General features: G+C 38.1%; 1 protein-coding gene across 1 annotated transcript in view; it reads right to left on the bottom strand.

The window, feature by feature from the left end:
* Positions 1 to 13,920, bottom strand: part of LOC121312926 (BMP-binding endothelial regulator protein-like) — a 33,380-nt gene that overhangs the window by 14,373 nt on the left and 5,087 nt on the right. Inside the window, exons 3-8 of the mRNA XM_041244851.1 lie at positions 11,515 to 11,614; positions 9,888 to 9,970; positions 4,589 to 4,679; positions 4,067 to 4,149; positions 803 to 902; positions 136 to 245 (exon numbers count right to left, since the gene is read on the bottom strand). Of these exons, the coding sequence (XP_041100785.1) occupies positions 136 to 245; positions 803 to 902; positions 4,067 to 4,149; positions 4,589 to 4,679; positions 9,888 to 9,970; positions 11,515 to 11,614 (567 nt within the window). The remainder of the gene's footprint in view (positions 1 to 135; positions 246 to 802; positions 903 to 4,066; positions 4,150 to 4,588; positions 4,680 to 9,887; positions 9,971 to 11,514; positions 11,615 to 13,920) is intronic.

The raw sequence follows: 13,920 nt of genomic DNA on the forward strand, positions 1-13,920 counted from the left end.
GATCTTTGCTAAAAAAAAAAATTCCCCTTTACAAGGGAAGAAAAATCCTCTTGTTGAAATAAAAAGCACTTTATTTGGCAAAGACGATGAAGAAGATTCAGGCAAATCCTGGGGATTATCCAAGCAGTGGCTCACCTTGCAGATGCAAGAAGTGCAGTTGTCGTATTTGAAGGAGGTCCCATTTTCATACACCTCACTGTGAAACAAGCAGCTTCCGAGCAACAGATCAAACACTCTCCTTTGACCTAAAACATTACAAAAAACATTTAAGTATGTCAATACAAATCAAGACGAGTTACAAAAATATATACACATATTTATACCTAATTATATGTTAATGTGTGTGTGTGTAACAGGCAGTCCTGTTTGATAGACTGCCCTTCTGTTCTGTCCCCTGTCGGTGAGAAGAAATTAGCTCTTTTGCATTTTGGTTAAGACACTGTCCGGTTCGTGCCCAGCCTCCGCCCTTTTACATGTACAACCAGCTCTGCAGTTATATCGAAAATACATTGGTTGCAATATAGATAACAGGGCATCCATAGCTATGTAATAACACATTAATAACTGGGTAACTACCAATGTTTCTTGCACTTACTGTGTGTAGTAACTACTGGTGGAGTAAATGTGTAGTTACATAGAAACAGCTTGTGATGTGTTACCATGTATTTACAACTTGTAAAATGTTGTTCACAAGGTCATGTCCATGAAATTACATAGTTATTTTATTAGAGCAGGAACCCTGAAGAATGCAGAAATCTGAAAAGTTTTTCAACAAAACTCAAATTTTATTCTTGATAATTACCTAAACATTTGGGGCAACACTGCCCTGGAGGTGTGTGGCTGAGGTGCTGGGGACAGGAAAGGACGGGACACACTTCCTTCACACACTGAGTTCGGCCTCCCTGGAAGGAAACACAGTGAGTTACAAACTACAGTTCCTACAATGTGTCTTTAAGAACACAGACAGGGTGGGAAGGACACTGCTCAAACCCTTCATGTTAGCAAACCTTGTGAAATACTAACCCCTTTTGACAAAACATGTTTGGAGATGTGCTCGGTTCCCCTGTTTTCCCAACATGTTTACACCTTAATGTGGAGGTGTGTTATTGTAAAAACATTACATCAGCACATGTTATCCACCATATTTCTCTACTTTTAATTTGACCACATGTGGCTTTCAGTCTTTCCCAATCAATCTATGATTAGTATGCTTTCAGACGGGCACACCCACTGTATAATCTTGGGTCTTTGGCAATATGCTGGCTATTGGTCTAATTTCTAAGGCAGCAACAGTAAACAGCCTTGGAATGAAGGTGGAGTTCTGTGGCTAGCAGATCTAAATGCATTTTCTATATTGCACAGAACCTGTAGGAGATAGCTGGTTGATAGCTAACGCCTACCTGTGAAAAACACAGAGTAGTTGGTGAGACACAGTGCTCAGTATTGCATAATTTAGGAAGCACTATAAAATATTTCTAGCAAGGATAAGTAGTCAAGTCATGTATGAGCACAGCTTTTAAGGTTATACAGGGCTAACTTGATATTTTGCTATCTGTCTTACACATTAAAAAAATAGATAAATGTTGAAAACAGTTAATTATTAAAGGGCTCTAATAAAGCATTGTATCTGTGAGAACACAGACAGGGTGGGAAGGATACTGCTCAAACCCTTCATTGCTATCAACATGCTCTAACCGTGGACTCCACTGTAATTTAATTAGATGAGAATTACAGACACATTTCTCTATCATTAATAAATGTAGCCATACTCAGCTACATATCCCACCCATTAAACTGTATATAATCTGGGAATTTTTGTAAGTCTTTGAACCAATTATTGTTTCATGCACTTCAAGTTGGCCTGTTGCCATACCTCCTTGGTGTCTGGGCTCGTCAGATGCTAGGAGCTAAGCAAGGTTGGGCCTGGTCATTACTTGGATTGGTGACCTCCAAGGAAAGCCAAGTTTTCTGCAGGAAATGTATTTTGTTAGCTCAATTGGGAGGGGAGCCCTCTTGAAATAAATACATATGTATCAAATGTAAGTTGTTACTGAACATATTAGACACTTTAAAGTTGAAATAGGTGTTGTGTCCCATGCATTTAAATAATTGTTTTCATCTGTAAAATTAACATGCAAGAGCACTTTGAAATGTTCGGTTTTGCTTCCAGTGCTTTAATAGAGCTTGGCAATGTCATTATTATCCAGCTTCTGAAAGCAGAATCAGGAGCATGCCTGTTTGGCACAAAGTGAGTGGGCCGTCTAGAAGAAGTCTGTTTTCTGATAAATGTTTTCTGAATTTGATTTTGGTTAAAAATGAAGGACACAATGCCACATGTAGTGCTAAATACAAAAAGCAATGTTTTTTTAAGGACTATTTTCTGAAGAAACTGAAACTGAAACAAAATGAGAATAATGCTATCTAAAACAGATGAATTAGGGTTTTGTGAACTGAAAACTTGATTTAACTTGATAGGCTTTTAAAAAAAATTTAAAAAAAAAAATAAAAAATCCTTAAAACAATTCTTAAAGTGCACAGGGCTCATTGTGATTCACTCCCAAACATGGGGTTTACTAAACTGTCAACAGTGAAAGAATCCATTACCCTGAAGGCTACCCCCTACGATGGGACAGCACAGCAACAAAGAGCTGGTCAAGCAATGCATTAGTAAAGTTTCCTAATGAGATAACCCTTAGATCTTCTCCTCACACACCAGTTGGACGGTGAGGGGGGCAGGGGGGACAGCAGCGCCACCGTCTGCCAGAGCTCAATACCACTAAACCCACTCTGTCAGCAGGGGGCACCCTGACTCTCCACAACCCCTGAACCTCCGAATTCCACACATACCGTAGCGCATACCAGGGAGTGTGGGAGGTTACAGAACAGTTCTGACTGGGTGATAAGCATCTTCCAAGTCGCCCAGGCATGCAAGACAAAGGTTCAGATTCTTTTTAGGTTGTTATACTGTATATACTGGGGATGGGGGTAGGGTATCCATAGTATCTACAGGGTTATATTGCTTTAATGAACTGTAGTTGTGAGGTCCAACAGGAGCAGAATTAAAGCTGCAGAAGAATAATTTAGGTACAAATAAAGTAAATCGAGTCGTTCTATAATTAAACACTTAACCAGAGTGCAGCACTGAAATCCAGGAAGGCTTTCAGCGGCGTGGATACGGCAGTCTAGACTGCCTGTCCTAAAAGAGAATTCTGAAAACAATAGTTTGTGGCTGAAGATTCTTAATAGCTGAGAACTGTAACCAGCAGATGTGCTGGGTAGAGCTGGCAGTTAGAGCTGAGCTCTGCTTTACTGATTACAGCTCAGAAAGACAGTTACTGCAAATTACGGGCAGGATCCATCATCAAACCTCAAGCTGCTCAACACTAACTAGGAATTAACATACCTGAGTTCAAATAACCAATTCCATATTAATCATCAATAAGAATGAAAACACAGACTACTATCGCCCACAGTGACTCCTCCAAGACTACATACAAGGTTGTTTATTTCTGGTTTGATTTACTGACTTTTTAGTTTTCTGGTTTGATAACTTTACAGGGTGTGAAAAAACTAAAATTGAAAATGCTGATTTGGAATAAAGAGCTTTGAGATTCTTGCCCATATTCTTCCATCATTTTGACAGCGGTTTTGTTTTACATTCCCCAAAGCAGTTTCAGCTGTACGCACTTCATCCCCCCTTTGAACTCAGATCTGCCCTGCAGTACGGTATGTCACAAGATAGCTAACATGCCTGGAGGATATAAATACAATGGTCAAGTTCCATTTTTGTTCTGCTGATAACAGTTTTAATTTCAGCAGTAGACTTTAGGGGGAAAAATACCAAAAAAATAAGTAGAAACATTTTTTAAACCATGTGGGGGCGTTACTACACCATTGACTAGCCCTGGTAAACTCAATTTGAGTAGGGTTGTTTTTCATTGTTCAATGGAATCTTCTGAAATCAGACATTTGATTGACAGTTGGGGCTGAGTGATTTATTATAACTTAGTGATTGGCCTGCCTTAAAATAGCCTGTGAGAAGTGGCGAGGAGTGTGCTTTACTTACAGCGCAGGAACATTTCACACATCTGTTCCCTTCAGGATGGAACTCCTCCCCCTCACGATACTCTCTGCCTGCAAAGATACACCCTGAAGAAGAACAGTGGCTCAGTCAAACTGGGATCCTCTCAGAAGAAACACCTCCAATATGAGGGGTCTTCAAAACTAGCCTCCATGCTTGAAGAACTATCCTCACTCGCACATTAAACAGTGTAATTCCTGTTAGATGTGAGCTCCGAATAGAGCTTCAAGTAAGCTTCTTTTAAAACACATATTACAGAAAGTGTTAACTTTCAATTGCACATTAACTAACTTTTTATTGAACTGACCCCTTACTTTTCTAACTTAAAAGGAGAGGAATGACTAAAGGTAAAACTCTAGTAGTATGTGGTACATAAAACAATAAGCAACCAAAATAGTGACCAATAATATACATAAATGAGGTCAAATGAATCAGTTACAGGAAATGCCAGAATAAATTCCAATGCAGCCCTGCCTGTAAAGTCCAGTTTCAAAGATGCAGTGGTACCTGGGCAGGTGAGGCAGCATCTTCCTCTCTGTATTGTGGGATTCTTACAGTGCACCACACACCTCCTCTCGGACTCCGTCACTACGCCCTCCTGTTAAAGAACACATCATATCAGTTATTATCTAAATGTGATGTACCAAGTCACTTCCTGCAGCACACAGCTCCTTCTTAAGAGGCTACATTGTATAACCACAAGCTACACAGCTTCCAATTCAAATAAAGTGTTACCAAACTTCCCTGAAGTATGTGTACTATAAAAGCAATCCAAAAGCAGTGTCAGGTTTTATTTTAAATTGATTTAATAGTATGCATATGTATCTACCCATCTACTTATATCTACTAATATTTACTTATTATATATCACCATAAATACTAAAAGAAATTTAAATTCAATGACAAACAAATGAAAGACTTCTAATCAAAATGCATGTCACTCAATTCAAGTTTCTTTTAATTTTTTTTTTAATTCAGCACTATTGAGTGTTTAACAGTTATGAATGAACTTCTCATCATGTATACAATGTTTCTATTTGTAGTGTGTGTGTGTGTATATCTATATATATATATATATATATATATATATATATATATATATATACACACACACACACACAACATGACATGTAGAGCTCTGTATGTGAAGTAGCAGTAATCTCTGTACTGAGGATGCAATATATTTAATCAAAGGAAAGAAAGAGAGAAATTGCAGATTAAGATTCAACAGCACTTATTACAAGGAAAGTTGTGCCCTGTCTAGGTTCCCAAATCCTGTATCTGGTATTAGCAACAGGGTTCTTCATGCTTTGAGTAGGGAGGTACCAGTACTGAAAGCTAAAAACATGTTTGTAACCAGACGATCTCAGCCCAGCCCTCAGGACATTCCAGCCCAGTTTACATCTACTGGGTGAAGCTGGAAAATTGCAGCAAAGGCAAGATTTTTCTCTTAGTTCATCTGTTTATATCAGCTTAAGCCACAGCCAGCACGGACCAGACTATGGGGTTTTGCAGTGATAATGGAATTGATACAATGTGTTTTATTAGACATTGCTTTTTTGAACATGTTAGTTTTACAATTATTGGTAGCCCAGTTTGTTAACATTACCCGAAGGTTGTTTTAGCTGTTATAACACAAGCTACAGAATGAACAATTTTGCTTCATAAAGTCGTATGAAACCTGCTGAATAATGTTACGCTAACATACTGAATTACATCCCACTTTGACAAAAATTGGAAAATGTGACTTTTCAAAATCTAATGTAATAGTGTACCATTATTATGGCTTCTGTAGTAGATTTTGAGTTTTTGTTTTTTTTATGTCTCAATCCTAAAATTCTAGGTAATGCCACATTTTTGACCACAGGTGTATATATCTCTGCAAGCCAAACTGAAGTCTACTAGTAGTTAATTCCAATGAACGTTCATGCTAAGCAACAGCTACCAATAGGACTACCAATGTAAATTAGATGTAGCTAACATCCTGTTTTAATCATGAATGTTTTTTATTGCACATGGTCCTTAAAAAGAAATAAAGCTTGGGAACCATGCTACTGTGTGTTTGTGTTCTTAATTACAATTTGAACCATCACAATAATCATCCATTTATTTCAGACCAAGCTTGAGGACATATATACTGAACTTTTCAATTTGTTTTCATGAAGTTTTCAGATTTTAGAAACGGGTGATCACAAAAGGGAGTACATCAGCCGTGGAAAGTGCCTGATGATGGAAGCTTTCTGACAACTCAGTGGGCAGCCAGTGCGAGGGTTTCCAAAGCCATGTAACATGCTGAGATGTATACATTCCTGGGTTTAGTACTGCCACAGCATTACAGTGAAGATGCTAGTGTTTGCACACAAGGAACATTTTGTTTGTTACGTTATCACATCAAAAAAAACCTAAAAACTTTCCACAACATCTGATTTTACGATGCTCGGTTCAAAATGTGCCTTTGACCCATTCCGTCACCCTGGCCCACACAGACGGGGGCTTTCAATAAGAGCTCACCTTGCAATCTATGGTAGGCCCTGGCATTAAACTGCCAGGGATGACAACTTTACAAATTGAAATCCATAGTCTCGCAAAAAAGGATAAGTAAACAGGCCATTTACTTTATCTGGGATCAGCCAAATGCACAAGCAAAAAACACAAGAAACTTGTTTTGGCGAATCAGATACATTGTAGCCATGGAAACGAGCCAGCTACCAAACATGCTCCACCCGTTCTCACGGCAAGCAGCATATGCAGCAGATAAAACTCCTTCTTTGTACAGCCTTCTTATCTTTGATTTCCTTTTAAGATAATTATTGTTTCCTGCGTACAGTTTTGATTTTTGTTTTCTCCCCGGGATTAAAAGATAGCCACTGATACAACTAAAACAAAGACCCAAACAACATTAAACTTTGTTATTCCTTTTTGTTTTGGAGACTTGTAAAGTGGCTCAGGCTTTGATTTTTGCATTTGCTATGGCAGTTCTGGCTTGCTCTGTGGTGAGAATCATATTTCAATTATTTGTTTGTGTAGTTGCTCAAACTGGGTCAAGGTCAATAGAAATTCATAAACTGATCAACTTCACCAGAGATGGAAGAACCTCATAAATTGCCAGCAGTTTACACATTTATATAATATTAAATTATAAATTGGGCCTGTGAAAAACAGTTATTAACGTGAATCTGACAACCGTAATGCAAAACAAGCACCATCGAAATGGTTTGTTACTCTGATAACCCATCACTATCAGACAAATAGCAAGCCCATCATTTTTGTGATGAGGGTCTACCCAAATTCATACAAGTTTGATTAACCAAAGCGGACAGACATTTATATTTGAGTTCATGTATAGCTCAATCAGACCCAATTATCAAAAAATGTTTTAAAACTATCTAAACTATAGTATGAAGTGGTAAAACCAGGCACGTGGAAAGTATTCAAACTTACAAAGTTTTTTTGTTTTTTTTTAACATCACCTGATTATGCTGACTAGAACTCTATATTTAATTATAACACAGCCTGGTCTGTCCCTTTTTATTAAACTTCAGACTCTAAGTATTAAGTTTTATTAAGAGAGATGCAGCTGCAGCCCCCTAGTGCAGAGTCCCTTCAGAATGGACTTGAGAGACAGAGACAGAGAGTGTGTGGCTGCCAGTCCCTGGAGAGCAATCAAGACAGACATCAAACAGGCCAAGCCCATCCAGCTCCGGCTGGACATGACCTCTCTAACCTGAACACACAGGAGCCTGGACAAGTCTGGAACAGAAATGCATGTTTTATGCATTTACACTGTTTTACACATTCATGTTTAGCTGCATGAGTGGTACTAACTTATTCAAAACACTACACTCTCAAAACATTTAAAGACCTGCACACATATTTTAAAAGACAATCCAATGGATCTTCTTCTTGGGAACCGGTGAAGCAATTCATCTGAAACTTGGCATATATCATCAGCATCCAAACCCATATCAAGTTTGTGAAGCAGAAGTTGCTGTGATAAATTTTAATGTCAAAATGGCTGCCACAAATCTTATCGAAACACGGCCCTAACAACAAACTGCTGCTGTTTGAAAACCGTTTGTCCAACAAACTCCAAACTTGGTAGTTATCATCCCAGTAACAATGGGATACAAATATGTGAAAATGGTGATGTTTTATAAAACAAGATGGCCACCACTTATACATTTACATTTGAAATTTAAACCTGTGTCAGTTGACAAACAATTTACTTGACTAACTCTAAACTTCACAAGCATCTTCCCTGATACTGTGTCAATACAACTGACTTTTAAAAAAAAATTGTTGAGCGGAAACGAAAATGGCTGTTTGACGCATTTTTTAGCAACCTTTCAAAATCTTCTTCTTGGGAACCGGTGAAGCGATTGATTTGACACTTAGCACATATCATCAGCATCCAAACCTGCATCAAGTTTGCAAAGCAGAAGTTTCTGCGATAAATTTTAATGTCAAAATGGCTGCCACAAATCTTATTGAAAAGCGCCCTTAACAGCAAACTGCTGCTATTTGGACACTGTTTGACCAACAAACTCCAAACATGGCAGCTATTGTCCCAGTAACAATGGAATACAAATATGTCAAAATGGTAATGTTTTATAAAACAAGATGGCCGCCAGGTGTATGTTTACGTCTGAAATTTAAAACTGCCTCAGTTGACAAACGGTTTACTTGACTAACTCGACATTTCACAAGCATCATCTTTGACACTGTACAAATACAACTGACTTTTAAGAAACTCACGTTAAACAAGATGGCTGCCTGGCATATTTTTGAAAAAAAAACTTTCAAAACCTTCTTCTGTGGAACAATTGAAGTTGCTGATTTTAAACTTGGCACATTGAGAACTAAACACGCTTAGACGGGTACTGATACTGGGGCTTGGGAGCCGTAAAACTGCCTGGCAGTTCTAGTTCTAAGCTGTAACTGTGCAAAACAAAGGTGTTAAGAGAGAACTGGTTACCCACCCCTATAAGATATCTCCTCCAGAGTGATTCCATATGCAGTACATGAAAGCACAATTTATGGGTCATAGTATTAAGGTGGAAACAGGAAGGCTGTTCCCTCCTTCCATATGCCACCTACGCAAGTCCAAGCACTTCCAAGAACAAAAGAAAATTGCTCTCGTAATATATAATCCTGAAAAGAGAGTGGCTTCATTCTGACCAAATGAGCAGGAGGAAAGAATGAATCCAGGCAGATGGGTGGACAGTGCTGCCAAGTTTACCTGGCCGTCCTCCCAATAACAGACCATAATAAATCACAGCTGGCTCTCTCAGCCACGGGCCCTGAGGAAGACATTAGTGTTTTCAAGTGGAAGCTCCCCAGGACCGAAACACTGGGAAAAAGACTAAATTCTTAAACCATGTGATCTTTATTCATTATAGGAAATGCACAAGACGTTTCAGCAGCCATGCTTTTAATAGGAAAAATGTCGTCGTCGTCTTCTTCTTCTTCTTCTTCTTCTTCTTCTTCTTCTTCTTCTTCTTCTTCTTCTTCTTCTTCTTCTTCTTCTTCTTCTTCTTCTTCTTCTTCTTCTTCTAGTTGTGAACAAGTTTTATTTTATGCTTTAAAGGTCTCATTTTATATTTGTGTTTGTAGTATTGAGAAGCTACCTTCAACAGCCTATTCAGGCAGATAGGTAAGTAAATAAAAACAAAATATAATAACTAGGGTAATAACTAAGGTTTTTCCACATGATTCAGTTCAACCATCCCATGAAACAAATGGTATACTCATGTCCTCATCATTTTAAAATAAAACAAATATAGTTGCAGGGAAAGATTCTGTTTACCTGACATGTGCGTGTTATGCATGGTTTGGATGGTATCTGCCACTGCATGGAGCTGTTGTAAGATTTCCCTTCAAACTGGCAACCTACACAAAACAGAAAGAGTATTCAGCTGCTTTCAACATCAAACATTCCCCAGCTTTCAAACGCCTACATAAAGCCTGCACATTCTGTCTTGAAAAAACGTTTTATCGGATTTGCAATTCAGATGGCCAGCTCAATAAACATTATACCGTATTCAAGATAAATTAATCTGACAATATCCACGAGGCCCCCCATACAGTATATATTTCACAATACAGAATACTTATTATAGTCACATGGAGTCTCAAAAGAATAGGCTTTTCATATTGTACTTAAATAAAACGTATGTTTTTGTAAATGCTTTATTTAATTCCCCCTCAGTTTTAGCAGACTCTTACTGACAAAGGTATTTTAAAGTATCTGGCCAATAAAGCAGACATCTGTTGGAATGTCACATCAAGGTTGCCTGAAGGAAGGGTTTTAATAAGTGTTGGGAGAATGTTCAGGTTTTGCTTTTTTTTTTTTCAAGAAGTACCAATATTCTTTTAATATACTGAGTGCTATGTTGGCCCATGGTAACTTTTTCAGCTCAATTTGTAGATCAGCGTTTATGCTCTTAGACTGTGGAATTCCCTGTCTCACTCTATCAGGGACTCAGTGTTTTTTAAATCTAAACTAAAGACGGCTGGGACAGCTTCAGCTGTGAAAGGCGCCATGTAAGTCCAAGATTGGTGCTGGTGTACCACCTCAGACAGTGTGCTATATTCTGAACAACTGCAGACAAAGGTACATTTTTCTCAAAGGAATACAACTATTGTATCAGTATAATAAAACTAGCAAGAAGTTACTTGGAATTATACATGAACTGCTCCTTATTTCTTGTTACTGCTATATCATTTAAATAGTTTGTATTCCTTTCATTCCTCCCTGTTCCCGTTTCACTGCCTTTGCCTAAACTATGGTCCCTGTGTGTTAAAACGGATAGCTTACAGTAGAGTTATAATAACCCACTGATTGCTGCATGCTCAAACAGTTCTCTTTCTGAAGCTGTTTAGCAGCTCCTACCAAAGTAGGTGTCTTTTCTGGTCTTTGTTGAGTGAACATTGTATTGTAATTTGAAGACCAGCTGTCCTTGATGGTTTACCTCCAACTAGCACAGATACAATTTTCTGCAACACCATTTAGGTGTCAGTAATAAATTAAATGTGATTAAAAGGTGGTTATATAAACTATGTATCCCTATGAAGATATGTTGAATGGTCAAGAACAAAGAAGAATTGGGGGGGGGGGGAGGTTAAAATCTTTAAAGAAGCTGGAAACCCCAACCAATACTTTAAACACAACACAAAAACCAGGACCAAAGGTAGAGACAGGCTTAAGACAGAAGAGACTCTTCTTCACACAAAGAATGGCGAGGGTATGGAATGAGTTACCTAGTGATATAGTTGATTCTGAACCATTGGGATACTTTAAGACCTGACTTGACAAAAATTTAAGATCAATCAGCTGCTAGGAATCAGACGAGCGCTGATGCACTAAGTGGCCTCCTCTCGTTATTAACTTTTCCTATTCCTACAGTCTTCTGTTCTTAAAGAGGAGACAGTACCTTTGCATTTTTCACAGCAGGCTCCCCTCTGTTTCACCAGCAGCGCGCAGTCTTTGGGGATCTGAGGGCATGTCTCACGCTTGCAGGTAACTTCTTTATTCTACAGTGGAGAAACAGAACACACTGCTGGGCAAGTTGACCAATACAATATTGAGTACCTCTATTTTTGTCTAATAGAAATTTAATTTTATAGCATGGCCCTTATCAATTAGGTTTCTTAATAAACTAAATACATGCACATCTTGACCCAAATGTCGATCATAGCTTCTACTGTGTTTGTAGAAAGAAACATGATCTCTGTCTCTATCTGTATTTCACGTGCATTTGTGAGTTGGTACTCTGCACTCAGTGGAGTTTAGCTCAACAAAGCAATAACTAGGGCATCTCAGCTCATTCCCTTCAACTTTTTACAGTGTCTTCAAATGATTTGGTGTTAAAAAGCTGAATGCTGAAAGAGGGAAATACCTAGTCTGCTCTTATCAAAGCCACCATTCTGCCACCCCCAGTGACTATGATAAAGTTAATTATATAGCTACTATAGCTCCCTCTCTCAAAGTTGACTAAATCCAACTCATGACCACAAGCTAAAAAGACACTGAACTGCAGCATGTTTGCTTTGGAATGAGATACATTGTAGCATTTCAGAGGGATGGTTAGAACCTATCCTAACAGTTAATAATTTGAATGAGGACTGTGCATCACCACTTCCCTCTTGCTCTGATACTGGGATCCTGGTAATTCATTTCCTCAGAGTTAAAACTACTTCAATGCCAAGAGGACAACTTTCTGTGAACATTTTCTAAAGCAACACTAGATGGTGCCACTGTTGTTGCTCAGTGGATTGTTTAGGGCAAGCTGGCACCTAACTGACACAGCAAATTCATATTAAAGTAATTTAGTATTTTCCACAACAACTACAAATATGGAGCAGTTGGTATTCCCAATGTATTTATTGTCGCACTATCATAAGACAACTCAAGTGTAAATATGCTGCTTGCTCCTGTTCTGCACTAGCAAAGTCCTTGATAAATCTGTCACTAAGTAGACTTATCTTGTAGATATTAGATATGTAGTGGATGATTTTTAAAGGGACCAGTACACTCCCCACCATGTGAAAAATAAACTGCAGTTGAGCACCATAAAAGAAAGCAAGAGAAAGCAAACGACACTGTGTAGTTAGAATGAACAGTCATCACCAACTGCAGTAGAAGTGCAGTACTGTACTATTACTGCAGCTTAACCTCAGCCTGCTGTACACAATCTACTGCATTTTTACAGTGGTTTAATCACAGTTGTTCAATATTATCATATACAGGAGGCTTGCATTTAATAAACCTCCATGATTGTCTAATATGACGATGTGACCAAGAGAACTGTACCCTTATAAAATTTTATCATGGTAAATTGCACGGTAATTTTGCAGTTTTCACGTGCTTTTACCCTGATTATAATGCATTTACCATAGTTTAGCTTGGCTTTCCATGTTTTCACTGTACTTGACAGTAACACTCTGGGCTTTGCAATGCTTGTCTATACTTGACCGTGCTTTCACTATGCTTTATTACATTTGCTAGGATTTTACTTTTGTAAACTTTTCTAAGGGTAAAGTATTTGACTTTCTTTCAGATGTAAGACAGAACCTTATTTGATCGTTCAAAATAAACCGCACTTAATCCTTAGCAATTCTAACTCTGCAATATTATCCTTGTCCGTCCCAATACAGCATCTCTCTGCAAGCACAGTGATATCTTAAGTGGTCCTGGTGCTATCGTGCTTGTAACTTCATAAACTAATCCTTCATGCCCTGGTCTACAACAGAAACAAGGATTTGTATGGGGTCTATGGACCAGATATAAACATAATCTTTAAAAGTACACAGGGTCAACATTCTTAAACAAAAGCTGAATCCTTAAGGTCCTAGTTCCAGCAACTAAAAGCAATAGTTTAATCTGGCCAAGGCAGCCCAGTAAAAACCATTTGCAACCCACAACAGCCAAGCACTTTTACTCCCATCGGATTCTAATTTACCAGGAGGTGAATTTACAACTATGGTTTGGCAGATTTATTTATTTATTTATTTTTTTCCTTATTGCACAAGATAGAATTACAACTCAAAAGCAGAATTCGACATAAAAAAAAAAAAAAACTTAAAGGTAGTGTATATAACTACTTTTTAATTTATTTTACGACTCTCAAAGCATTGGATTATTACAGCACTGGTTGAACACTTGGGTTTTCTTTAACCATTAAAAAATTTACTGCAGTGTACTATGGTGAAAGAATAGTAAATTCATAGAAAATAAACCCTCTGTATTTGATGTATTTAGTAGCACTTACTGTAGTTAATTGCTTACTGTGTAAACCGAGTTTCACAGCTTTGCCCTGTTGATAAGGAGAGTGCTTGTA

This window comes from Polyodon spathula, chromosome 3 (assembly GCF_017654505.1).
Source record: "Polyodon spathula isolate WHYD16114869_AA chromosome 3, ASM1765450v1, whole genome shotgun sequence".
Lineage (NCBI taxonomy): Eukaryota > Metazoa > Chordata > Actinopteri > Acipenseriformes > Polyodontidae > Polyodon > Polyodon spathula.